Source organism: Sardina pilchardus, chromosome 9 (genome assembly GCF_963854185.1).
Source record: "Sardina pilchardus chromosome 9, fSarPil1.1, whole genome shotgun sequence".
Classification (NCBI taxonomy): Eukaryota; Metazoa; Chordata; class Actinopteri; order Clupeiformes; family Clupeidae; genus Sardina; species Sardina pilchardus.
Genome location: NC_085002.1, coordinates 31,865,572 through 31,890,784, shown reverse-complemented (window position 1 = coordinate 31,890,784; position 25,213 = coordinate 31,865,572). Strand labels below are relative to the sequence as shown.

The 25,213-nt window shown below is 44.0% G+C and overlaps 2 protein-coding genes across 5 annotated transcripts in view; one reads left to right on the top strand and one right to left on the bottom strand.

Moving 5' to 3' along the window:
* Positions 1-956, bottom strand: part of cnbpb (CCHC-type zinc finger, nucleic acid binding protein b) — a 4,208-nt gene extending 3,252 nt beyond the window's left edge. Inside the window, exon 1 of the mRNA XM_062544758.1 lies at positions 851-956. The gene's annotated coding sequence lies outside the window, so the exon portion shown is untranslated. The remainder of the gene's footprint in view (positions 1-850) is intronic.
* A 3,096-nt stretch (positions 957-4,052) lies between these two features.
* raf1b (Raf-1 proto-oncogene, serine/threonine kinase b) lies at positions 4,053-25,209 on the top strand. Of its 4 annotated transcripts, none has more exons than XM_062544775.1 (18): positions 4,053-4,207; positions 11,027-11,256; positions 11,566-11,678; positions 12,434-12,533; positions 12,748-12,905; positions 14,079-14,171; positions 16,354-16,507; positions 16,988-17,107; positions 17,529-17,553; positions 17,661-17,767; positions 19,584-19,701; positions 19,792-19,876; positions 20,065-20,241; positions 21,282-21,328; positions 21,577-21,695; positions 21,893-22,024; positions 23,559-23,693; positions 24,221-25,209. In XM_062544775.1, exons 2-18 carry the CDS (start codon positions 11,053-11,055, stop codon positions 24,359-24,361), a joined length of 2,028 nt encoding a protein of 675 aa, XP_062400759.1. In that variant the 5' UTR covers positions 4,053-4,207; positions 11,027-11,052; the 3' UTR covers positions 24,362-25,209. The 4 variants fall into 4 exon arrangements, with proteins under 4 accessions (XP_062400759.1, XP_062400758.1, XP_062400761.1 ...); XM_062544774.1 differs by having other exon boundaries at positions 12,431-12,533; XM_062544777.1 differs by lacking the exon at positions 16,988-17,107.
* Positions 25,210-25,213: the final 4 nt, after the last annotated feature.

Below are 25,213 nucleotides of genomic sequence, written 5' to 3'. Positions count from 1 at the left end.
CAAGCTAACCAACGACGTCGATGCACGCATAACAACACTTTTAACAACCAAGCGTGCTATTGCCGTTTGCCTAAATTCATCTAGGGATTGCTACATTATGACATTCATAATGACATGATGCAGTTGCTCTACTCCCGTTACTACACACTGCTATGTACAAATTCCAAAGTCTGCACACTGGCTAACAGCAACAATGGCAACATGTGTTTTAGCAAGTTGGCTAGCTAAGGAGGCTAAGGGGGCAAGGCCAGGGTTGAAAGAGAAGATGTATGCCCACTACGCACAGAAGCACTACTTCTCATTTCTACTTACGATCTACTCATTTAGGGGCACCACATATCAAAAACTTCATTAGACATACTTTCTCTCTCTCCAAATATTCCCCCGTCGACTCACCAGTTTCAGCTGCCCCATGCTGGGTTCCTGCAGTTCCATTGGAACATTCTCCGCGCCGCCCACCCACGCCTGCGGCCTCGGTACTTGAACGGACCCTCAATATTTCGGAAGACCCCAACAAACAGTCCCACGACGGTGATTACTATAATCTCCCGATATTGTACTTTGCATCAGCATCGAGTTTATTTTCGTCTGAAAACAACATCTAGATGCAGCATATAATTAATAAATTCCAGCGACTTTCCCGCGCGGAGCCTGACGCAGTAGGCCAAAGTGCGCCGTCAGAAATTTCTGCTTGTTTACCTTTTCAACAAATTCCACCACAACAGTTCGCTTTGCATCCATGTTTCTTTGACATATTTCGAGAACATAGACTCCCTCGGACACAGGGCTATCACAACACATCTTATCAACCGTGATTATTTTCATATTTTCGTCCTTTAAAGCCACTCACCTCGGCTACGTGACTCGTTGCTGTTTATTTTCAGTTCCTCCTCTCTCCGCTGCGCCACACGCGGTTTGCACACGGACCTGTGCTGGCCAAACCCCCTCCTCCGCCCAGCCCTCGTTTGCACACGGCTCGATATTTTCAAGAACCTATAGTAAAACGCAACTTGCAGACACCACCTTGGGAAATCGTCGTATCACAACATCAAGCTCAGCAGTGAGCTGAATAATACAGCACTGTCTTTATGCTAGTCATTTCACCTTCCCTTTTGCCAGAATGTTTTGCATTAGGCTAGTATGCTTCTACTAGGCTGGACATGACAGAGGGAGAGCGAGAGAGAGAGAGAGACCCGCGTGTTATTCACAACAAGCAACCAAACAAAGATGACTTCATAGCCTACTTGCTGGCTTTCCCTTTGAATTCCTCGCCGTTCATTGGCAGGAATGCAGTAGCCTATTTTAGACATGAAAACATTGCATTGTAACCACTGTGTAGCCCACTGCATAGGCTACAGTATTTTGAACATCTGTTGTTTAAAAAAAAAAAAAAAAAAACACTGCAGTAGGTGCAGTTTGTCTCTTATGCCGTTATGGTAGGCTATGTGATGCTGCTGGAATGAGATCTAATTAATTTGAACAAAGGCTTTTACTGAAATTAACCTACATATTGCACTATGGGACGGGAAAATAATAAGAATCAGCCAGAATAAGCCAGCATGGCAAATATTGTGCAATCTAAACTTTGTGCAGAAAAACGAATGAGCCCTAGAAATGGGCAGCAAACTCAGAAAATTATAGCCTACTATAACTGCTGTTCAATGCATGCACTCAAATACAGGGAGGGGAGGCTATTAAAACCCATGTCCACCATATTGGAAGGAGCCAGCAGACAGGAGAGAGAGAGAGAGAGAGAGAGAGAGAGTGGGCTTTTACAGCGGAGTCATTTTACTGATTGAGCAAAATATCTGACCAGCCGGTCTCTCTCAGCACCAGATCAATAGCCTACATTTGAGGAGTGTAGTCATCTTTCGCTGTTAAGGTGGTCCATCTCAGGGCCATGTCTTGAAACAGGTCCTCACATCATTATTACAACAGGACATTACTTGATCATTAATAATGATTCATAAACTAGTTGATTAGCAGTCTCATGCATGTGTGACATCTTTATGAAATGTGTAATTTCCCATCTCCACCCTTTTCTTGTAAACTGATTAGGCCTGTCCTGGATGGCCTAACTCTTTCAGAAAGTACGTCTTTGAAGCAGCACCCTAAGTCTTTCTTTCATATCTAGACGAGGAGTCTGTAATGGATGTATTTAAAACAGATCAGATTAGTCAGGGGAAATATTTCTAGAAATTGTTCTTAAGTGTCTTTTGCAATCCCTTTGCAGTGGAAAAGAGGCAGTGAATAATGGACCCATGCACATCAGCTTTATGGTGCTTTTCTAGGGAGTATTGACACAGTGTGAGGTATAAAGAGGATGCAAGCTGGGAATACCTTAAATCTCAGAGGCCAGGCCCTCCTCCCTCAGTCTCCGCCTCACTCTCCCATCCCTGCCATGTGAGCAGAGAACATTAGAGCATCTCGGGGATGTGCCCTAGGAGGGTTTACTGATTAGACTCATTGGGTTTTATATTATCCAATGTTTCAACTCTTAAACGCCATGAAGTGAAACACTTCCTAAATACTCATTATTGGTCAAGAAGACACCACTGAAGGAATGTAGGGTTTTTATAGGTGTGTTTTCCCTGATTACTGAAGAACTGCTAGTATGCCAAGAATAGCTCAAACACAGTATTGCTTGGTTTGCCATTCAGCCATGGCCACCTACTGTGTGAAAATCCCTTACAGAGAGAAGAGACCTCATTTGCTGTAGGTGAGTGGGACATTATTATAACATAGTACTAAAATGTGTTCAGATCTTGATATGAGATTGCATGCTTTTTCTGTCATTCATTAAAATGTGGATTTCTACACCACACATCGAAATGAAATGTGACTCAAAATAGGCCTACATATAAAGTGAGAATCCACATGAAATCAGATAAACATCATGAAATTGGTTATACCAGTGAATTTGTTTGAGCTTTTACGCAATCTGTATTTGATATTGTATACATCTCTTTGAAAGGGTCAATTCTGAGGCTACTTGAAAGTTGGTCAAAAATGAATGAAAACAAACTGGTTGACTTCAGCCAGAGGGTGTCACTATATGCTCATAATATTATCCAATTCTTTGTCTAGTAAGGGGTCAGCTACCTTTACAGTTTTTACCAGCTTATACCATGCAAAGAAATGTCTGGTTTGGCTAGCCTAGTATAGAATTGGAAAATGTTTTGGACAGATGAGTTTTTTTTTATTTTATAGGCTACTCCTATGCTGGTATTGTAATAATTTGAGGAAACATATATGCCAATATCTAAGTTATACAGTCAGTTATCTCTGTTGTTTTGGGTATAGCTTCAGTTTGAGAATTAAATCCCTGCATGATTAGAACCACAGAATAGGCCTAATGTGGCAACTGGACAGTGCAGTAACAATAATAGCCTATGTGGCTTGTGTTCTAAACATAGGCCTATCACATGTTGTCATTTATATATGATTGCAGCATGAATCAAATAATAAGCGTCAGTCTGTCTGTGCATGTTCTCCTGCTGACATCCTTCAACAGGCTTGTAGTGACCTGAGGTTTTAGGCGTGTATGAATAAGAATAGCCTGTAGTCAAAATGTATAGAACATACTGCTTACTACTGTACCTCCTCGATACAGTGCCCTGTGGCACCAAACTAATTTATACATGGGTCAAATCCTACTCTCCCTATAGTATTTGGCTACAACGCGGAATATATGACAGCAATCCCTTCTTGTGGAGTACAGGGGATCTGATTTCAGCTTCTGGCGTCAGGCGGGCGCAGTGCAGCCCAGTCGTGACCCGGCCCAGATTGTCATGAAGCGTGGCCTTAGCCTACGTAACATTATGGTTGATGAAGTGGTCGGACACCATAAACAATCATATTGATCCTGTTGCCCTGTGCACAAAATATTTTTTTTTCTACATGCAGGCGTTGCCTTCATCAATTCATACGTAGGCTAATGTACAGGCGCAGTTCTCTTGGAATCAGTTTAGTGAAAGCCCAACACCATTCTTTGGTCATGTTAACCTTAGCCTATTATATGACAGGAAAGTTAAAGGGAGGGTTGCCAGGATTCTGTAGTGACCTCCCACTGAAATACTATCCAGAGACGTATCACAACTATTCTCGCTCTGACTGATGTGTATTTTGCAAATATGATGATGTCACCAACTCGACACTTTCTTCAACCGATAGTCATGGCGGAGCAACAATTCCTAAACTTTCACTGGTGAGTACCTGTCTAGTTGCACGCTTTCCGGGATAAAAGAAGCCTGCGGTTACGCTTACATATAGCCGACTAAATAACGATATGTAGTAGTCCGTTTTGGGTAAACATTTTGTGAAGGGTTGATTTAGTCACTTTGTGTAAACTTATTGTTAGCTTAGCTATCACGGATTCAGTTTGATTCAGTAGGCTGTTTGAGCTATGTGTGCGTTTGAACGTTGCTTTGGTTATTAAAACGAACGGTGACTATTTTATTAGAGACATCTATGTGGACAACATTGCACGTTGCTCATTCCTTTAAAACTTTGCAGAAAAACATAATCTGTAAATTCAGAGCGACTTGGCGTTTCCATTACGTAGCATGGTTAATGTTAGCGTTACTACAAGCTACATTGTAACCTTTGAGAGTTCTCTTGTTATTTTGTCTCCAACAAATCCAACACCACAGCCCGTTGACAATTAAGCATATGCTTTAAAATAAATTCAATAACCAAAAATTAATTAATGTTTAGCCAATCACATTTCTAAAATAAATCATTCGGGATAGTTTTCTGATGTTTTTCTTCCTTTCTATTATCCAGAATGTCCTTGTTAGGATGTAAATAATGTAGGCCTAAATACTTTGTATAGAATCTTGGGTAGAAATAGCCGTGCTTTGGGTTCGGGCAACCAGGTGACTGTTTTAAAGCATTGATCTACTTAAGCTGTCAAGATGCTGCTGCCGTATAGCTACATAAGTGACCAGTGGTGTTCAACAGTAACTTGGCTGATCAATTTGCTTTTCAAATCCCTCCCCTGTACGTGTGTGTGTGTGTGTGTTTGTGTATTTCTCTCTCTCTCCCTCTCTCCCTCTCTCTCCCCCTCTCCCTCAGTGTGTGTTGTGCTGAGATGAACCCATTGTATGTACATACATCTGCTTTTTTTGCTTGTTTATGTTGCTGAAAAAGAAAAAACAGAGCCTAATTGACAGTGAGCTAAGTTGAAGGCAACAGGTAGTTATGCAAACCTGACTCCCTTGCACTGTAGTACTCAGTATAGAGTGGTTAGTAACTCTAAATGTGGCTTACTGTACTTTTTCCAAATGTCCCCTGATGAAAATATATTTAAATTCCACACATGCACCATAGAAATGCTGTTCTTGTTTTTCTTATTGTGCTTGCAGTGTGTTAGTGTGCATTCTTGGATCATGATATGGTGAATTCAGCTTACGCCAACAGAGTTACATCAGTTGTAATTCTGTTGGAATCTCCAAACCTCAAAGGCATTTACTGTCTCTGAAGGTTATCATACATTCATCACAACCTTGGCACTGAGTTACTTTTGTTTAAAACCATGCAATTTCCAGTTATCACTCAACAAGACGATACATCCAAACAGACTGTGCAGCACTGAATGCGTAGATATGTTTTTCTTCTTTGTCATGGATTACTTGTTGGTGACTCAGAGACACATTCTATTCTTCAAGGAGTAAAAATGGATCTGGCAATTATGGCCATCTACCACAACCTATTGTGGAAGTCTTAGCCATCTTTGGACGCGCTGCTGTGCTTGACACACAGCACTTTCATTAGTCTCTTCCATTTCCTCTTGAAGTATAAGCAACTGTTGTGACCAGTGACCACACAGGGATTCAATAATGTGGCACAACTCAATATCGCAATACATTCAATTTCATACTGTTCTCTCCATAAACAGTTTTGCAAATGTCTTAGACTTCAGCACAGGTTTACAAAGTTTTCTTTCATGCAAGACCAATAGTACATTAATTGTTTTACAGTAATATTTGAGTGCTATGTGCTTTGTTCGACATATGGACGCATGGAGGGATTTAACAAAGACACCACGCTACTCTAGAATAATAAGGTTCTATCTGACATTTTTGTCAAAATGTTGTTATTTACAACCAGACTACGCCTGAATAGTCAAAAATCAGACTGTTGTTTCAGTGAACTCTCTGGATACAAGACAGAATAAGTTAACTTTTTGAGCACAAAATAATGGTTTCACAAGCCTTAGTGAAATGCTCTGAATTGTTTTCCGTTTTCCCTTCAGGCCCTTGCTGTTCACACTGGCTGGTAGGAAGTTGTGCAAACATTAGCTAGTGCAGTTCTTGGCCATATGCCTGCAGTGTGTGTGTGTGTGTGTGTGTGTGTGTGTGTGTGTGTGTGTGTGTGTGTGTGTGTGTGTGTGTGTGTGTGTGTGTGTGTGTGTGTGTGTGTGTGTGTGTGTGTGTGTGTGTGTGTGTGTGTGTGTGTGTGTGTGTGTGTGTGTGTGTGTGTGTGTGTGTGTGTGTGTGTGTGTGTGTGTGTGTGTCTCATATTCAAGAAGACTGTCTCGCTGTAAGAGTTGGGCTTCTCTTTGGGTCTTATAAGTGTTGCGGGGCCCGCTACTGGGTTTTAAAAGAGCTCCCATGTTCCCAACATTGCCCTGTCAGCTGACCTGTGTGCATGTATGAGTAATATTGTTTATGCAGAAGTTATAGGATGTTTCATTGTCTGAATACATGATTTATAATGAAAACCATTCTCCAAATTCAAGACCTCTTTTAGCCGACCCTCCCTCTGCCTGTCTATAAACAGAGAGGCTTACGTTGGCCATTTTTTAAGGCCTGACTACTGGCCAAAACATTTATTTTGTGACTGGAACTGAGAGAAAAAGACCACTGTCTTCTCACACTGAGTTGTTCATTCTCTCTCCTGATCTGATCTGAGGTCTTGCGCAGCGAAGTGAGTGTGTCTGAGATGGCCATGCTGTGAGTGCCAAGTCCACCAAGAGAACTGAGCCCATAGCAGCAAGTGGCCACAGTGTAGGGGGCCTGAGTCACATCACAGGGAAGAAGTTCAAAAGAATGTGTGCACTTGTCTCTCTGATCAAGGTACACCAGCTATCGGATACTTGGCATACTGCGTGTAGACTTGCATGAGCCCTTTGGTGTGGCTTAGAAGTGATCTTTGTTTGCAGAAAAGTGAAATGAAACATAAAACCTTTATTCAGTCATAATGATTAGGCTACTTATGTTGCTCATGTTAAATGATCCGCTGGACACACACAGTTGATCAGTCACTGCCATGGTTTGCCAAAAGCTGAACAGTCTATTGTTGGTACCGTAGGCGTAGTGTAACTGTGAGCGCAAGCTTCCTTTTCTCTGGAGCTTTGCCTTACTCTAGTTGCAGTCAGATGTAAGTGGTTTCGTCAGGAACGAGGAAAAAATCAACAGTGACATTGTTGCCCTTGATGCTGGTAACTGCTCCTACCAGTTGAGCAAGTTCCCTCCTTAAAACAATGCTGACTTTCTCCTTCCAGTCCTGTTTTGTGGCTTTATAAAAAATGTTCATCAGAGAGTGCTTAAAAAACTATTGTAACTATTGTAACAAACTGCAAACATTACTTGTGGTCAGACAAACAGATATTCTTGTCACCTGCCCTTCATTGCAACACAACTTGCATGACATGCACCAGAAGCGTGTGTGTGTGTGTGTGTGTGTGTGTGTGTGTGTGTGTGTGTGTGTGTGTGTGTGTGTGTGTGCGCACATGCGCTTGCACACCATAGCAGTGTTGGACAAGTTTGCTTGCAATATCTGTGTTGGTTGTCGGGTGCTTCTTATCAACTTCTCTCATCTGCAAGCCAGCTGTACTGCAATTTCTGAGTTAATCTGATTGTGGCAGCAATGGCTGTCCATTGGTCTTGACATAAAAACTGAGAGCAGAAGGCCTTTGGGCCTTGATAGAGAGATTTGAGGAAGTGCTGTATGCTACAGGTAGATAACATTTCACAAATAGCTGTAGAACTGCTTTTATGTAATGCCGATGAACACTGCAGGAATACTTATTTGAATCATGTTGTACTCAGTTTGCCATGGTGTCGTTTAGCAGGAGCTTGGGTTTATTATGTTTCCTTTGGCCTAAAGATGCTGGAAGCAGTGTTATTTTTTTGTTGACCTCACCCGACCTAGGTACCTCCACCCCTTCCCTTTAATGGCTGTGTACAAGCAATTTAATTGTCAGGCAGGGATGCCTATCTCTTTAGGAGAGTTTTGATTGGTCAGTATGACTAGACCGTGTCGGAATTTTAGTTGCTGACTACAGAGCCAAACAGAGTTCCAGACGATGTTTTGTTTTCTCAGAAAACGTTCATATGTCAGTTTTGTCCATCCGTTATACATGTCTGACTTATGTATTCAGTAAATATGTGTTCTCAGCAGCATTTAGTATTTTTGTATAACAAATCAGTATGCCAGCTTTTCCAACAAGAGCCACTCACATTCTGCAACATGGCTGGAAAGAGAACTTGCTCTCTCAGCTATTATGAATGCAAAGCATAATAAGATGACAAGGGTAATTTATGGCTGAATGCATTCTAGACCTATGTTACAGTTTGACACATTCACTGGACGGCATATTGCACATTCTTTTTTATGATACGTTTAATGGTGTCTTACTATGTTAAAGCCCTCTGCCTTTGTGGGGATTTGTTTTTCAGGTGCGTTGGAAATGTTTTGTGGACCTCTCCGGTCGTCTGTCTGTTGGTGAATATTTAATTAGTCTGTAAGGCCTCTCGCAGGCCTTGTGTTTTCCACTGCGCCACACTTGGTGAGGGCGTGCGGCCCGATGCCCTGCTCCGGCTGCTGGGAGTGCAGCCTTCAGACAAGTGGCCATTTAGCGCCTGCCCCCTGCAGAGAGACGTGCCACTTGAAGGCCACCAATGATGCCGATTATTCCTTTGGCCTGAGGAGGTCCAGGCATTAGCAGCAGCGTCTGCACTCCACAGAGAGACCGGACAAATGAGACCGTTTTGAATGTGTGGGAAACTAGGATTGGCAAAAGAGGCTGTTGAGACACGCTACGTTTAGTTGGAGCTTCTTCATGGTGTTTGCAATGTTTTTGTGCAAATCAGCTCTTAGTCGTCCCAACATTATCAAGTTGCCTCTTGCATTGTCGTGTTGGAATGCACAATGTCTTAACTGCCTACCCACCTGCCTACCTACTTACCTACCTGTCTAGTATTTCAAGAGGTGAAATACTTTTTGGGCTGATATGTGGCTCTCTAGTTCTAGTGTGTGTGTGTGTGTGTGTGTGTGTGTGTGTGTGTGTGTGTGTGTGTGTGTGTGTGTGTGTGTGTGTGTGTGTGTGTGTGTGTGTGTGTGTGTGTGTGTGTGTGTGTGTGTGTGTGTGTGTGTGTGTGTGTGTGTGTGTGTGTGTGTGTGTGTGTGTGTGTGTGTGTGTGTGTGTGTGTGTGTGTGTGTGTGTGTGGGGGGGGGGGTTCACTGAAGGTTCAGCTCCCTGTTAATAAGCCTGTGGGCCTTGAGAGCCCGAGAGGGGGGACATGGCCTGGCTCCCAGCCAGAGACCACACCAGCTCCTGAGCCCTGCACACAAAGCATCATCTGTCTGGCCCACCGGAGCACACCAGCAATAGAGCACTATTTGACAGCAGACAGAATGTAGCGGTGCACTGCCAAACCTTGGCTGTAACACAATCTCAGGTAGGGGGATCTGGCCGCGGACATGTGTTGGTGAAGCATAAGCGGTTCCAGCTGCCAGAAATGTAAAGGGCATCAGGCAGTCCCTGCGTGGAGAGAGAGGGCCTGGGCTGGGCTGGGCTGGGCTGGGCTGGGCTGGGCTGGGCTGGGCTGGGCTGGGCTGGGCTGGGCTGGGCTGGGCTGGGCTGGGCGAGCGCTCGCTGACGGCTCCTCCACGGGCCCAGAGAGGAGCCTGTGGCTGCTGGTGATGAGAGGCTGACGGCTGGGCTCTGCTCTAAATGAGGAGCAGATGACTGCAGCTCTGTGCTGCTGATCCAGGGATCAGGAACCCCTCCCCACCAGAGCAAGCCTTCAGCAGCACCTTGGGCTTCACTTAGGTGGACACACTACTACAGTATAGCTGCTGGTTATTTCAAGCCATGTCATGCAACCCTTTGCCATGCGTTTGGACTTCTAGACAGCTAGTTTTGGAAACATCTTCAAATGTGTTTTGGTGGTATATGCATGTATCAATGTTCTAATGACTTTCAATCAATGTATCAATGCATGATATATGTGATAAGCACACCTATCCGTACAGCACCATAGTTGTTGTATGTAGTTCTGTATTGCCAAAGGATATTGGTTAACATGTCAAAATATTTGCTAATACTCCTAATTGGAATAGATTTAGACCAAAACTCCTTAGTGGTGCTTTAACAGCTTTTCTTCAGTTAAGTGGCTATTAGGGATTTAGGCTAATCTGTCTTACTCTCAGACATAAACACTGTAGGACGCCATCTCCTCATTCACGCATGCTCATGAACAGTGACCGGCAAGGTGTGATGCCTGCACCTTGAGCAGTTCACCCGCAATGGCAGTTTTTAGTGGCTGCTGCCTGCTGCTGATGGATCTGGGGAGAGTGCTGAGAGAACTTTCTAGAGAGCATCTATTTTAGTTTCTTATAATTACCTAAAGTATATTATAGCAACTTTCAATGTAGACGTAGGCATGCCATGGCAGTGCACCACTGTCCTAGTGCTCCAGGTCTGCATGTAGTAGAGTCTCCCTGAGGTACCTTTGATGGTGAAGACTCTGAGCTCTGGACATCTCTCCACATTGCTGACCACATTATTTGGTTGCTCAGGTAGATGGAAATGACCCTGTTGTTAAAGGTCAAAGACCACGTGCCTAAGAACATAATGTGATGAGAACAACATTTCTCAATACAACTTTGGCTCTTTGTCCTCATCCCTTGTCCTTTTTAATGGATGAGTGCACGGGTGGGACTCTCATCTGTGAGCTCTCTAGATACGGCCAATGTTGTAACGTCCCATTTAAGCAGGATTTCTCCTCCACTCTAGATTACTGAAGTCAGCTGTCTGTGACAATGGAGCACATTCAAGGAGCCTGGAAGACTCTGAGCAATGGGTTTGGCTTCAAGGACTCTGTGTTTGAGGACGCGTGCATGTCCCCCACCATCATTAAAGGCTTCCCCTATCAGAGACGGGCATCAGACGATGGGAAGATCGCAGACTCCTCCAAAACATCCAGCACAATTCGAGTGTACCTGCCTAATAAACAGCGTACTGTGGTAAGCCACCTGATACGGCGGATGCACCCTGAGTATGGTAATAAAGAGGAGGAGGATGATTTACATGGATGTGAACAATGTGTGAAGATGATTAGAATAGGACATAGCAAATTACATTGGCTTTGCAATATCTGTGTGATCTTAACAATTAAAATTGCAAAAATAAAAAGCACATAGTATGTCATTCTGTACACTATGTTTGCCAACCACTCTTCCATTTGATCTTCATCTCTATCTCTGCATCAATAATGAAATAATCACTATGGTAGATACACAAGCAATAACCCAAAGTGCTCTCTGTTCTCCTAGGTGAATGTGCGGCCTGGAATGACTTTGCACAACTGCCTAATCAAAGCTCTCAAGGTCCGAGGGCTACAGCCAGAGTGCTGTGCTGTCTTCAGACTACATCCAGGACAAAGAAGGTGAACACGAAGTTCTATAGAATACTGTTTTAAGGCGATTGAGCCGCTTTGTTTCACACGTCTCCCAAAACAGGACTTTTCTGAGCCACGGCCATGTGTCTCACATTGTGGTAATATTTGTATCAGATGTTGCATGCCTGCAGAACCACAATATTTATTTTGTAATTGAGTGTCATTTGATGCGCTTCAAGGAGGCATCCATGAAGGCCAAACGGATTAAAGCGTCTCACAGCTGAGCAAGATTCAGAGACGGCTGTAGTCTTGTGTCTGTTGAACCCCTGCGCTGAGACCGTGTGCTGCAGCCCAAACGCAGTGGGCTCAGGTTTCCTGCAGTGGTCACTCCAGGTCATCACTGATCCCCAGCGCACCGAGACTAATGAGCCGTTTGTTTTGAGCACGAAACAAAGACGTAGGACAGAGCAGGCTGGTGGATAGAGGTGAGCTGTGAGTGTGTGGAAGCACTAGGTTGCCTCTCATACACTGGCTCAGGATCAGTGGTGCGCTCTGAAAGCTTGACCAGTCACCCAGAGAGGCTCCCCTAGGTCCATGGAGCAGGAGCAATGTAGACCGGTCAGCCCAGCATTGACCTCACATGCCTTGTAGGCCACAATGGGCGTGACGCTTCCCCTGTGTCCTTTTTCAGCGCTAGCTGCACCAGGGTTCACTGTTGCTCTGTACATGTGCTGTGCGTTTCTTGGGTGCACATTGTAGATGTCTCTGTATGTTTGTGACTGTTGATGTATTTTGTGTAGTAGAAAAACACGCATGGATTGGAACACAGATTCTACCTCACTCATCGGGGAGGAGCTCCTGGTAGAAGTGTTAGACCATGTACCTCTCACCACGCACAATTTTGTGAGTACCACTCCTTTTAGTGCCCTTTCAGTTTAATTGAAACTCATCATGGAAAAGTATTAGTGTTTGGATGCAATCCTAACAAGCTGTCACCAGCCATGTATCCTGCCACATTATATTTAGAGTGCATGGAATTTGGAAGCAAGGTACTTTTGCAAATGATGGAATTTGTGTGCCCAGTCCCATTTTAAAATAGCCCCTCTCTTCTGGCCAGGTTCGGAAAACATTTCTGAAGTTGGCTTTCTGTGACATCTGTCAGAAGTTCCTGCTGAATGGCTTCCGATGCCAGACTTGTGGCTATAAGTTCCATGAGCACTGCAGTACCAAAGTCCCCACCATGTGTATTGACTGGAACAACATCCGTCAGCTCCTGTAAGTCCCCCGGAGACTGGACACCTTCAACACACACACACACACACACACACACACACACACACACACACACACACACACACACACACACACACACACACACACACACACACACACACACACACACACACACACACATACAGACTGCTGCTCCACACGCACTCTAAACAGAGAGGGCCTAAGGAGAGGGCCAAGAACATGTTGGGCTATAAGAATGAATATGTATGAATACACAAAATGCATTGGCAGGATTTTGGCAGGAGTCAGTGATGTGAAGAGCTAGCCATAAAACTGACCTGTATTGGAGGGTGGGATGGAGAAGCCCTTATACCACATGCCATTTTATTACTTTTGAATTCATTTAGAATTATAGCAGACAGATAGCTTAGTTAGCCCTCAGAGATATGCTGCAAAAATGTTTTCATAATGGAAATACTGAGTTGGAAAATATATCTAAGCATCTTTTATAAACCAGAAATGGGTGATTACTTTCAGGATGCGAGCCACTGTAACTGTAACTCATCACTAATATAAAGAGTGGCAACATAGTCACTTCAAACACACAAAAATTCATTTTGCATAATTTGACGTTCCAGTGCTGTGGTTGGAGTTTGGGCTTTTGTAGATGACTATCAATGGAAATGAAGTGAGACTCAGCACAATGGGCCATTCATTTGTTATGGCCAGCGGTATCTTCCTGCTGTAGACCAAGTGTCTTCCTGTAACCTGGCCGATCAGATCGCTCCGCAGCAGCACCACTAGACACACTGTTTTAGATGCATCCATTTGATGCTTAGTAGACTGCAACGCCTCTGCTGGAGTCAACATTAGAGAGGTCTCAAAAGGTTATGGTTATTATGGTTATGGTTATGGTTATGGTTATGGTTATGGTTATGCTATTTAGCAGACGCCTTTGTCTAAAGAGACATACAAATAAAAACAAAACAATAATTAATTTGATGGAGTTAATGAATCTATTTTAACTAATTGATTTAAGTTGAAAGTCTTCAAGTCTTCTTGCAGCCTTTTACTAGTGAAACAGATTTGTATTTGTATTTGTACACACAAGTATTTGTTGTGTGAACTTCATATTATCATGTAAACACCTTTGCTGTCGTTTTGATGGTGTGTGTGTGTGTGTGTATTCTGCTGACCCATGCGTGCTCCCTGCAGGTTGTTCCCAACCCCAGGTGAAGGTGGAGGTCCGTCCCTCCCCCCCCTCACCAGCCGGCGCATGCGAGACTCCTTGTCCAGGTTCCCTGTCAGGTGAGCGTCTCCTCTTCACGTCCTCTCTGACGCCCCACACTCATGCTCAAAGGTCAGGGCCAAAACTCACGTCCGCTACACGGCCGACGGGCAGCATTCGAGTCCGCTGGTGACCAGCAGCTTTTAAGTGTTTATCTAGACGCGCGGAGTTTCCTCCCTCCCTTCCCCTGTCCTCCACTCTTATCTGATGTGTCCTCTGCTGCTCTAGCTGTGCTGTTGATACAAGAGCAGGACGTGCTAAGAGCTGCTACTGCATGTGGCAGAGAAGCGCCTCTGGCTCTGCTGATGGCTCTGCCTGTTGCAGAACAGCTGGACATCCAAGGGGCTTTGCCTGTGAAGACCCCCCATCGCTCTCGCTCATTTTAAAGCTGTGTCTGGCCAGGCCAGGCTATCCGTTCAGTGCTTAAGCTACAAATGAAAGGCAGAGACCCTGGAGAGTTGGACCTGCACATTAGCTGTCGGGCCTGATGAGTCTAGGGGCCTGGGCTGTGGTGTGTGATGGGTCCAGGGGCCTGGGCTGTGGTGTGTGATGGGTCCAGGGGCCTGGGCTGTGGTGTGTGATGGGTCCAGGGGCCTGGACTGTGGTGTGTGATGGGTCCAGGGGCCTGGACTGTGGTGTGTGATGGGTCCAGGGGCCTGGGCTGTGGTGTGTGATGGGTCCAGGGGCCTGGGCTGTGGTGTGTGATGGGTCCAGGGGCCTGGGCTGTGGTGTGTGATGGGTCCAGGGGCCTGGACTGTGGTGTGTGATGGGTCCAGGGGCCTGGGCTGTGGTGCTGGCCTTAGCCATGAGAGGACGGTGTATACACTGCGCCTCCCCACTTCCTCCTCAGGGGCTTTCCAGGCAGCAGGTCAGCACATGGCCACATCAGCAGCACAGCCAGTCACAAGGCTGCCCGATCAGCTGCTCGCAACAGACACATGCAATATTTCCCAGGCTTGTGTCCAGAAAACAAACTCTAGCTCCTTCAAGCAGGGCCAGATGAGATCCTAAAGTAGATTTAAGGCCTTCACCTCACACACAGAAACTAATTAACTCTTCACCTCAAAGTAAAATGGGTGAAGTTGAAACTTTTGCTTGATATGGATTCACATTGATGGTATTTATAGCTACCATCTAGTGCAATGCCCATACAAACCATGCCTGTACCAGTAGAAAACCTACAAAATGTGGCCATAGGCACTCCAAAAATGGAATAGAGAATCCTCTCTCTGTTCAAAGTATCTTAGAGTCTTTTACAGATCAAAAAGGACGTAAACCCAATTCCAAAACAGCAATTAGTGTTCTGTTTCATTCGACCACAGTGAAGCTTATGAAAACCACATAACTGACTTTGTTGAATCATTAATTACTGTGTGTCATTTGCTACTAAGTCTGCTACTGCCGAACCTGCCCAAAGCACTCTGTCATTTCGTCCAGCTAGACTGTTGTCACGCTTTGCCACTCTTCAACTAGAGTGGCCAGAGTAGGAGACCTGATTATGCTCAGAGTAGTGTATTGCTGAGGTCAAGATCTGCTAAATGTTTTCTTGCCTGAAGGCACACTATGTCCAGAGATGGTCGTCATGTTGTTGAGGTCTTATTTGTTGTTGTTATTTTAGATAATATAATTTGCATTCCACATGCAAACACTGTTATATTTTACACTGCACTCAGTCATGTTACCATACCTGACCAGTGTGAAGTGGGTCAGATGAATGAGTTGGACAGACAGACAGACAGGCAAGTGTAAGTGGAGCTCTGTGTTTGTTGCATTTCGTATAAGATGTTCTAGGGGTACCAATAATTGTGGCACATGTGTTTTTGTTCAACATATTTATTTCTTTATGAGCCATTCTTTTGTCTTCTTTTCTTCACTCTTTTCATTGTCAGAATACGATAAATCAGCATAAGAGGATTTTTTAAATGCCTGTTCTCAGTCAGTTTAGCAGCGGTGCCAATCCATCTGGAGGGCCCACTGTGCTCATGTGGCATATTGGAAACACATCCATGAATGCATTACAGCTTTTATATGCTGCATAGTAGTGTGACCAAGTCAGTCAAACTGTGACATACTGCTGTGCCATTTGTGAACTTTCTGTTAGTGTGTCATTTGTGATGTTTCAAGTTCAACTCCATGGGTTTCCCCCTTTTGATGCCGCTTTGACCTTGTGGGCTGTTTCTGCCTGTGCTGATGTGCCCACAGCTCCCATCACAGACACTCGACGCCTCATGCCTTTAACTACATCGCCCCGTACCCGCCCTCAGGGTCCTCTCTCTCCCACCGCCAGAGGTCAACGTCCACACCCAACGTGCACATGGTCAGCACCACCCTGCCCGTGGATGGCACTGCCTTTGAGGTAATGCTGCAGAAACTCGCCTCTTTGGCTTGCTTTGTGCCATCACCGAGTATGAAAATAACTTGAAAACACTTGAAAGCAGATAGGGTTACATTTATCCCTCTGAGAGGTCTCAAAGGTCTGACATCTTTCCTTTTCCCCTCTGTCTCTCTATTCAGTCTCTTTGTTATGTGTTGCTAAAGTTCCTCTGCCATATTCAATTGTTTTGTGCATGTCTCTCAGCCCTTTCAGTTTTCTGTGTTCCTCAAATTTCATTTCAATCTTGTTTTTGTCTTCTCTAGATATGTTGAGAATGATTGCCTGAATATTAGTGTGCACTGCCATGGGACTATAATGATATATATGTGTGGCTGTATTTCCTTGGACCTCCATGTGCTGTGGTGCTTTCAACACTCATTTCTGTCCTTCATGCTATTCCTTCTCCTCCTCTTGTCCTCCTCTGTTTTCCTCTGCACTGGCCGCTTATGTGATGGGATGTAGCTAGATAGGCTGAAGGCCCCTGCTAGCTCCTGGAGCCGGCGCTTTTGCCAGAGGAGAAGAGTAGGGACTGTTTGTTTCTCCAATCCTTTAATTGATGCCACCCAAGAACGTCCTGAAAAGGTTAGGAGTAACAATGCCAAGTCTGCAAGTCACAACAGACCTGTGGTTTGTCTATATTTAACCCAGTTCTTAAGCAGATAGCATGTCAAAATAAACAAACCCCCATGCGCATGTAAACTGAACTTCATGAGGGTCCATGTTTTTACAGGGAATTTAGTTTATGTGACGGGTTCTGATAGCTAGATAAACACATAAGCTTTGCTTGTTTTGTTGTTGAATACTCAGATGTATTTCATTTGAAATATCTGTTATTAAATAAAATAATGAAATTAGAGAACGGTTGAAGGGTAAGTCATTTTGAGTTATTTGGTTAAAAAAAATCTTCAGAATCCGAATGCTTAACATATTTTCAACACGTGTTTGTATACTACACTTGACACCATTGACCAATTAAACCAAATATTCATTATTTTCTTCTCAGGATGCATTAAGAAGTCATGAGTCTGGTAAGAGTTTTGTGGCTATTTTCCTTTTACAGTTCTTACTCTGGTATGTTAGTTGGTCAGTGCTTGGCAACTCACCTTTACTCCATGTCAATAAATCTGGTCTACAGGGAGTCCTCCAAACCTGAGTCCCACTGGCTGGACTCAGCCTAAACCCCCGGCTCCCATGCACAGGGAGAGAGCTGCCTCATCCAACACTCAGGAAAAGAACCGAATCGTAAGGGCACCTGTCTGTGACTCATTTTAAAATGTTTGTTCACATTATTTTGTTTAAATAGATTGCATTCTAGAGGTTGGAAGCTCAAATCAGAATGTAGCCTACAAGTATTGTGCACAAGTTTCTGATTTAATTGAAAATTAGTCTAATATGCTCCACTCACATATAAACTGTGTTGTTAAGTTACCTGGAATCCAACTGCAGTCAACCATTGTACAGAAGGGTCCAACTGTCTGATCTCATAATGTACCCTGCTGCTGCACAGTCTCTTGATCCAGGCATTGTTACTGACATTCCACAGTTTTATTATTTCAGGCATGCAAACTCCTCACCTTTCGGCGAAATTCGCCGTTTTGAATCAAAAATAGGTGACTTACATGGTTTGTGCAGATCCGATGAGAAAATATTTAGGGGAGGGGGGGGGGGGCAAGGGATGCGTGAATGTAGCCCCTATGCGTTTAATAAACATTAGTGGAAGCAAAGACGCAACGTGAACAGAACGCGCACACCTGCCTCTGTTGTGAGCGCAGATAGCGTCTGAGATGTCAGGTGGAATATAGTGATTCTGGCGAGAAGAGATGCCGAGGGATTTCACAGGTGGGCTAGTTAAAACTTTAGACGCTGAGATTAGTGTAGCAAACGTAGCTAGGTTGTTTTCTTCTAATAATGAAAGTTAGCGAAATTAGACAAACATGTATAGACATGACGAGTTCTTTTGATGAAGAATGCGTGCAGTTTGAACCACCTAGATCGGCAAAAGGTGAAGCAAATAGGCAGACTTTATCAGTATATCAAAGGCTAATGTGACAGTTGAATTAAATGCTCATAAACTGGGCTGGTTCGTTTTGTCCAGAGACGTAGTTGATTGACATGATAATGCTGTCTTTAAGAAAAGTGGGCCCTGTTACTCGAAGCACACTGCGCATAGACCTTACGCAAAGCCTACGCAAAATATATGCAACTCAAATGATTCGCTATAGTAGCCAAAAAAAGTTGCGACTGCTTCAGACCACACGTAACGCACGTAACCGTGTGACTTGCAACAAGTTTCAGTTACACCCGGGCCGGATCATTACGAGTTCGTAAGCCAAGCGTAAATTAAATTTACATTTGATTGTCGAGTTACAGGACCCTGATCAGTAGCCTAATCTGTGCCTACAGGTAGCCTACAGTTTAACATGTAGGCTAATATGAAGACAGTTCACATAACTTTAGCCTAGGCTGCATAGTAAAACGTTTTAAAACTATTTGAAAAATTAAAGCCTATCTACCCTATTTTATATAATAATATTAGTTTGAAATAGTGTGTGTCTCAAGCAAGATTATTGATGACCTGGTTTGGTCCAACAAATATTCAGACTTTTCCTTATCCTGATAGTTTAAGTGTCCATTAGGCCTATGAAATCATCATAAATTTGTAATAAGTACATAATAAGTACATAAGCACAGAAAAAGAGAGAGATAGTGAGAAAGAAAGAAAGAAAGCGGTTCGGAGAAGGGTCTCACCTTTTTCACCCCTGACCAGTTTGCATGCCTGTTATTTACTCAGAGGTGGAGAAATCCAGCTTCAGAAAGTGAAAGTCCTACCACATATCTGTGCCAACCATTCACTGAGCAGCAAATTGATGAGCTCACCTGTGTTAGGTGCACAGGTAGAACCAATACATGGGTGGACTCTTACTTTCTGAAGCTGGACTATTCCACCTCTCTCTTAACAATTGCCTGGCAACAACCTTAACTACTGTAGCAGTACCCTATGGCCACCTTGATTACCCTGCCAGTGCAGCAAGGTCACACACAACTGCTCTGTGCACAGCGTCCAAGAGACAAGAGAGACTCCAGCTACTACTGGGAGATCGAGGCCAGCGAGGTGGTGCTGCACTCCCGGATAGGCTCTGGTTCCTTTGGGACGGTCTACAAAGGGAAATGGCATGGTGAGCAGGACTCCCTAAACACTAGTGCATGCTGGACTAGAGTCGCATGTGTCCTGTGTTAACTCTACTCTGAATTGGGTATTCCTCCAGGTGATGTCGCAGTCAAAATCTTAAAGGTCACTGACCCCACACCAGAGCAATTCCAGGCCTTCCGCAACGAGGTGGCTGTTCTCAGGTCAGTAAGGATTTTCAGTTAGATTGAAAAGACACGTGATGATTGTTCTTGTAAGCTGATATACTAACCCACTCTGTGGCCAGTTGACTGAATTTCGTTAATAAGATTAATACCAATTAATTAGATGTGTGAACATTGTTTTATGTGCTTATTGTGACCATTGTCATCAATTTGTGTGTGGATCGCAGGAAGACTCGGCATGTCAATATCCTGTTGTTCATGGGATACATGACCAAGGACAATCTGGCCATTGTGACCCAGTGGTGTGATGGCAGCAGCCTGTACAAGCACCTGCACGTCCAGGAGACCAACCTCCAGATGTTCCAGCTGATTGACATCGCCAGGCAGACCGCTCAGGGCATGGAGTAAGTGGGAGTGGAGAGGCCACTGGAGACTCTTGCTGGCCACAATAAGTGCACTATGTGTGCTTGCTGGCCACAATAAGTGCACTATGTGTGCTTGCTGGCCACAATAAGTGCACCATGTGTGCTTGCTGGCCACAATAAGTGCACCATGTGTGCTTGCTGGCCACAATAAGTGCACTATGTGTGCTTGCTGGCCACAATAAGTGCACCATGTGTGCTTGCTGGCCACAATAAGTGCACCATGTGTGCTTGCTGGCCACAATAAGTGCACCATGTGTGCTTGCTGGCTGTGTGGATTGGCATTTCAGCGCCCATGCCAACAGGTTTAACCTGCAGCTTAGAGCAGAAGCACTGGTTGTGTGAGGCACACGTCAGGTGTGGCTCGAGTTGTTCATGAAAATGATCAGAAATCAAGGTGCACACAAGAGTGTACCAAACGGCTTACAGGCACTGAAGTGTTGATGACACACAAAGGTCCTTTTTATTAAGAATTCACTTTCACATAGCTATACTCTAAATTGGTGTTTCCCAAGCTTTTTCTGGGGACAACTTTTTTAAAATGACATCATTGCAACCTAGCTCATCATAGGCATATCGAAAGTCAAGACTGCTAAATGCAACTATGGCGACTTCATCAAATCTTCTGTGTCTCACCATGCGTCTTTGGGAACTAGTGCTTTAAATCCTAACAGTTGGTGTCCATCAGAGAGCATAAAAATGGATTGAATAAAATTGATAGTGGACTGTCCTTCTCTTTCTAAGCACTCTCTCTTTGCCTTTCCTTCTCCCTGTGTGTGTGTGTTCAGTGCCATGTGTGTACCCCTATTGTTCTTTGTGGATGAAGGTGCAAAATCCCATAACAAAACATAATGTTTGATGTCTTCATAGAGTTCAATTAAAAACATAAGGGTGTTTTCACATAAACAAACCAGCGACGTCATGTGTGGGGTTCTCATTCTCGTTTGGAATGGATGTGCAAATGTGAACGAGGGTTTTGCTAACCTGCCAGTCCTAACCACATTGTTTCTGTTTTCTTTCAGTTATTTGCATGCAAAGAACATCATCCATCGGGACATGAAATCAAACAGTATCCTTTTTAAAAAAAAAAATATAAGAATAAAAATATAATATAAAAAAAATGTAAATAAATACATAAATAAGTGAATACAATTAAAAAAATATGTAGTTATATTGTGATTTCTGGTTTTGATGAGGTATAACCCAAGTAGCTCACTGGTGGAGATGGCCAGTAAAGCCGTGTGGGTGACCTGGGTCACCTCAGCAGAGTAGCACACTCAAGAGCAGCCCAGTAGCCTCTCCTTGACATGGCTGCAGACATCTTCCTTCATGAGGGCCTGACTGTGAAGATCGGGGACTTTGGTCTGGCCACAGTGAAGGCCAGGTGGAGTGGCTCTCATCAGGTGGAACAGCCCTCGGGATCCATACTGTGGATGGTGAGCGCTTGGGAGCAAAGATGTGAATCGACACAGAAATGATTCATCCTTCAATTGGATTGTTTGGAGAACAGTAAACCAAGTCATTGATGATGTACTGTAGATGACTTGTGGCTTGAATGACTTGCATACATGTGTGAAGATGTGTGGGACCTGACGAATTCATCAGCGCTAGTTTTCCCTGCTCTCTCTCCTAGGCTCCTGAGGTACTCCGGATGCAGGACAACAACCCTTACAGTTTCCAGTCGGACGTGTACTCCTATGGAATTGTCCTCTATGAGCTGATGACTGGGGAACTGCCTTATTCCATGATTGCAAACAGAGACCAGGTTAGTTGTTGGTGGTTTTCAAGCATATATTTACAGAAGTAAATGACATTCTCCATTCTTACTGACAGTAGAAATAGTCTAGGAAGTACTGTCCGTCCGACTGGAGTACCCCTTAAGTACTATGTACTTCTTTTCATCACTAGCAGAGAAAACTTTGCCTTTCTGACATATTTTGCTTTGCATAAATTATACAATTAATAAAACTGCCAGAATTGGTCAGTCCATGCCACATTTTTTTCTTTTTTTGTTCTGCTTGAATGCGATATTATGTTTATCTCCATGGTTGTCGTTGATGGGAACAGTGCTGGTGTTGTTAAGTTGATGGTGCTTATCCCCACTGTTTCAGCAAACTTCCCAGACATTTGCATTGTGTGTAGTGCTTTTTGAAATGGGTGAATTTATTTTCCAGTAAAATCCATGGATCAGTCATACTCAAAACCCTATACACAGAGCCATGCTTGTGTCACTTGGATGTTTGTATACAGTGTATCTGGAGGCTGCTTATAAATTGCCAAGTAAGTTGCACAAGTGCAACAAACAGCTAAATGCATGATCTCACTGCTGACCAGAGGAAAAACCTGCTATCAATAGAAGGGCTGACTTGCACCTGATGCAACAAAAAAGAAAATAGCGGTCTGTGAAAACCAGACATCCTTCCAAGTTTAAGGGATGTTGGAGCGAGCACAGCATGAACAACATGCCTGGTGAATACCATGTGACTTGGCTCTAGAAGACTCCTGAACACGGAGCGCTGTTGTGTGCACTCCCTCTGCCTGGTGGTGTTGATGGTAGTGGCACTGGTTAGCAGTCTGGGTGGAGCTCAGTCTTCTGGCTGGCCTGGGGCCATCTCATGGTACAGGGTGGATCACTGGCGCTCCATTTAGGCCTCCCTGCTCTGCTCTGTGGGCCCTTTGCTTTTTTTAGTCCTTTTCAAAACCACAGGATGAGGGCCTGTTGGGGCCTCTGGTTTTGACTTGTTCTCACTGGAAACCGCTAGCTCTTGGCCTGTATATTCTCAGTCCCTTGCATTGTTCCTGCCGTTACTGCTGTTATTGTTGAACTGGAGGGGAGAACGCTGCCAAACCCTCTGCTGAAACCTCAGATCCAGTCTCCTCTGCTCTGTGTGGGCTACACCCTCTGCCAGAGAAAGAGAGAAGTGTTTGGAAGATGTGGCCGTGCCAGAGGAGAGGAGACTTGTGGCTTTGAGATGCCCGTCTGAGAGCAGAGCAGATCCATGTGGAAAAGTGCTCTGTTCAATTATTTCACATCTGGCTAACAATGTATGCAGCAAACCTAGGCCTGGTTTGGTATCACGTTACATACACTTGTGGTATGATGTGAGATGGCACACCGGTCAAGTGTGGCTGAATGTAATGTCATATTTGACAAATGGTAGCATATGGGATCTATGTTGGTCAACCTTATTATCATTTTATGTTATCACAGAAGGTGTTACAAATGGCATTGCTATGTACATACTGTATGATTGTGCTGACCATAGCCCAAAGACATCATGTGTCCACTGTTGTCTCAGATTATCTACATGGTTGGACGGGGGTACCTATCTCCAGACCTCAGTAAGCTGTACAAGAGTTGCCCCAAAGCCATGAAGAGGCTCGTCGCTGACTGCATCAAGAAGTCTAGAGATGACCGGCCTCTGTTCCCACAGGTATTACTATGCATACTACAATAATGTAGGATACATTCATCTCAATTAGACTAATACTATACTGAACTCATTTCATCATCAATCAAATGAATGTTATTGATGCAATTAGTAGAATAAATTAGTGTCTAAATTATTAGGAAAAATAAAAGTACCAACAGTATTTGTCTTTGATTTTTTCTTAAACAATTCCTCACTTACAATAATGACATTTTTGAAGAACAATAGTTTACAATAGTTTATTTTCTTCTGTGTGTGTTGGTACATATTATTAAAGGTCGCAGATATGTTAACAAATACACAAAAAGGGCCAAAACAGAAAGTATGTGTATAAAGTGCATCACTGGGTGTGAACTTTGTTTTCCCCATGTCGTCAGTGTTGCATCATAGTGTTTTTCTTTGTAACTGCATCCCTTAATGGATGAGTGCATTTGGTGTGTCTGGCCAAGAGCCGTGTGGGTGAAGGACGACTGATATGAATGTGAGGTGGAGGGAGGGACATTAACGCGGTGGTGTGTCCGTCTCCTCAGATCCTGTCCTCTATTGAGCTCCTGCAGCACTCCCTTCCCAAAATCAACCGCAGCGCCTCCGAGCCCTCCATGCACCGAGCCACACACACCGAGGACATCAACGCCTGCACTTTGACCTCCACGCGGCTCCCCGTCTTTTAGCACAGTGCCTCTCTTCCTGGAGTCCTCACGAAACGCCAAAGTGCCCCTGGAAATCTACAACACTAGCATGAGGATCGGCTCCAAGGCTTTAAGCACATTTAGCATTACTGTGGCTGTAGCCAGCCAGGCTTGTCTGTTGCACACTTTGAATGGACTTCTTTCATCAACCAGTAGTTCAAATGGTGAAAGAGGTTTCATTGGGTTACAGAATGGTCTAAATAGGAATTTGAAATGTAAAGAAAATGGCCGCCAAGAAACACGTCTTCGAGAGTGTTGTTCTATGCCTGCACGGCCCTTTCATACATTATCAGAATTGTTTTTCTTCTTGAAAGGGGCAAGACAGTATGAAGGAATGGAAGAGGGTTAATATTTTAAATCTGCTGTTCCTTTGAAACGTAGATGATGATCACAGGGCTTGTTCTTAAATCTGACCTGAATCAAAGAAATCTCTTGTCTCAGGTCACGTCCTGGAGTTAAAGAAATGTAGCAATTTGAATGTTATCCATACAGCACGGATGTAAGACAATGGTTCTTTTTGACGGTCTAGATGTACAGTTCTAATTGATGCATTTCTGTTGTTCACATTTAGGTGAGATGAAAAGGCATTCGATTTTCTCCTCTCTGCACAGGGTATTTGTGTACGGTGTTTGCTTTATAGGAATGCTGCAAGGAGATTTTCTCTGACTTTCTAAGGCTCTGTCACAGAACCATGGGTCAGAGCATGGGGCCTCTTAAGAAATTATTAGGGATCTTTTTTTGTCTTATTGCTTATCACTGAGGATAAACTTGTAAACTTGAAAGATTGTTTATCCATTGTATTTTAATAAAATTAAGTTAAATACTTTGAATGGT